We start from the raw sequence: 2,022 nt of genomic DNA, 5'->3' as shown, positions 1-2,022 counted from the left end.
TCACATGGACCTATACTCTCCCATCACATGGAATAATCGGTAGATTATTGGAACCTCAAGTTGCTTAGATAAAGAGCGCAAGAATGTGAACACTGGAACTTGCAGCAATGGACGTCACATCATTCTCTGTCAGAATTCTGGTCGCAATATCCCACTAATTACATACAAGTCTTTTCGGTTTTCCGTTCACATTGAGTGGAATCTTCTCACAGATATTTCTGAACGTTTCAATCATTAATTCCCAACTCATCCTACATAGGCATTGGCAGCCAAATAACCCATCTGTGGAGGAGAAATAGGTGGATATATCAGCATCAACAATGGATTCCAACCTGCTCAGATCATGGTCGGCTAAAATTGCAGGTGCCTTTATCATAACATTCCTTTTCTGTGGCGCCATGGAGTTGGAGGCAGTACAAGCTCAGGACTTTGATTTCTTTTATTTGGTGCAGCAGGTAGACTTACTAGCATTTCTAGTATAATTCATCATCAAACTAAAGCCCATTAAAAAAATTACTCAAATCAATTTGGTATATTTTTGAATCTGGGGTATAGTAATAGGATGTTAATGTATTGATTTAACAGTGGCCAGGATCGTATTGTGATAGAGCAGCTAGCTGCTGCTATCCAACCACAGGAAAACCCCCATCAGATTTTTCCATTCATGGTCTGTGGCCAAATTACAACAATGGCCGCTATCCTTCTAATTGCGACTCGAGCAATTCCTTCGATTCTTCACAGGTATACGATAGAGATAGATATCATAATAATTTTAAAGATCAGTTCATTTCCACGATGTTGATTTTAATTGATGACAGTGATATGAAAAAATCATAAATATGTGCAGATCAGTGATCTGATAAAGGAGATGAACGGGAAATGGCCATCGTTAAATTGCCCGAGCAGTAACAGTATGACTTTCTGGGAACACGAGTGGGAGAAGCATGGCACTTGCTCTGAGTCTGTTCTCGGCGAACACGATTATTTTGCAGCCGCCTTGCGCCTCAAAGACAGCGTCGATCTTTTGGGTGCGTTAGAGCAGGCGGGAATACGACCAGACGGGGGAGAGTACAGTTTGAGTAGCATCCAGGATGCTATACAAGAGGCCGCAGGATATTCAGCTGGAATTGAATGTAACACAGACGAATCCGGAAACGAGCAGCTGTATCAAATTTATTTGTGTGTGGATTCATCTGCTTCTAATTTCATTTCATGCCCTGTGTTGCCTTCCGGCAAGTGTTCTTCACAGGTCTTGTTTCCTTCGTTTTAGCATCAGATGCGCACGGATTTGTCGACGAACAGTATGATGCCTGATACTTGTGAGCATTCTCTGGTGGATTTAATAAAAAGATGTTTGCTATGAACTTGGCTTTTGCTTTACAGTTTCATATTAACTCTTTAATTATTTTCGACCAATTTCGTAACAAATTTATGTTATCGTGACAAATCATTTTCAACAATTTCCCTGCAGATTGTCATTGCATTGCTGGTCATTCTTTTTGGCTTTTCCCCTTCTGTTTTTTCACAGGGAAAAACAACACATGCAGATCACTTATTGTGAAGGTCATCGAGCAAATTAATTTTGGAATGTTTAGGAAATCCTATTAATAAAAACAAAACAGGTTTAATTGTGTGGGAGTAAAGTTAAATACGGTTAACCCTAAGCACACTGGAATTTTTAGCATGTTTTTTCTTTCTAGCACAACGCACACAACTATTCCAGTAAAGTTCTTTTAACATGTTTTTTCTTTTTAGCACAAGACATAACTATTCTGGTAAGGTTTGATCTTTGGTCACTTTGTTAAAGTGGCCTATTCTCAATGGGTTGTGCTTCTGCTAGTGAGATTTGATTTTTTTTACATATATTAAGTCATATAGATAATTAATTAAATATGCATAACATTTTTTTAACTAATTAAATTTTTTTAGCATATTTCTTCCCCTAACACAAATGATAAAGATTGACCCGGGATTTCCATCTGCAGATCACCAGTAACTGCGCTAATTTTATCAATTCTTCTA

General features: G+C 38.2%; 1 protein-coding gene across 1 annotated transcript; it reads left to right on the top strand.

Moving 5' to 3' along the window:
* Positions 1 to 266: 266 nt before the first annotated feature.
* LOC149166102 (ribonuclease 1-like) lies at positions 267 to 1,364 on the top strand. The gene is made up of 3 exons (XM_089431282.1): positions 267 to 455; positions 586 to 741; positions 848 to 1,364. The coding sequence occupies exons 1-3, from the start codon at positions 321 to 323 to the stop codon at positions 1,268 to 1,270; spliced, it is 714 nt and encodes a 237-aa protein (XP_089287408.1). The 5' UTR covers positions 267 to 320; the 3' UTR covers positions 1,271 to 1,364.
* Positions 1,365 to 2,022: the final 658 nt, after the last annotated feature.

The sequence above is a fragment of the Pinus tabuliformis genome, chromosome 5_1, assembly GCF_031772625.1.
Source record: "Pinus tabuliformis cultivar Carrire ecotype Pingquan chromosome 5_1, CPIR1, whole genome shotgun sequence".
NCBI classification, from domain to species: domain Eukaryota; kingdom Viridiplantae; phylum Streptophyta; class Pinopsida; order Pinales; family Pinaceae; genus Pinus; species Pinus tabuliformis.
The sequence above is the reverse complement of the archived record's forward strand: the minus strand, read 5'-3'. Positions and strand labels throughout refer to the sequence as shown.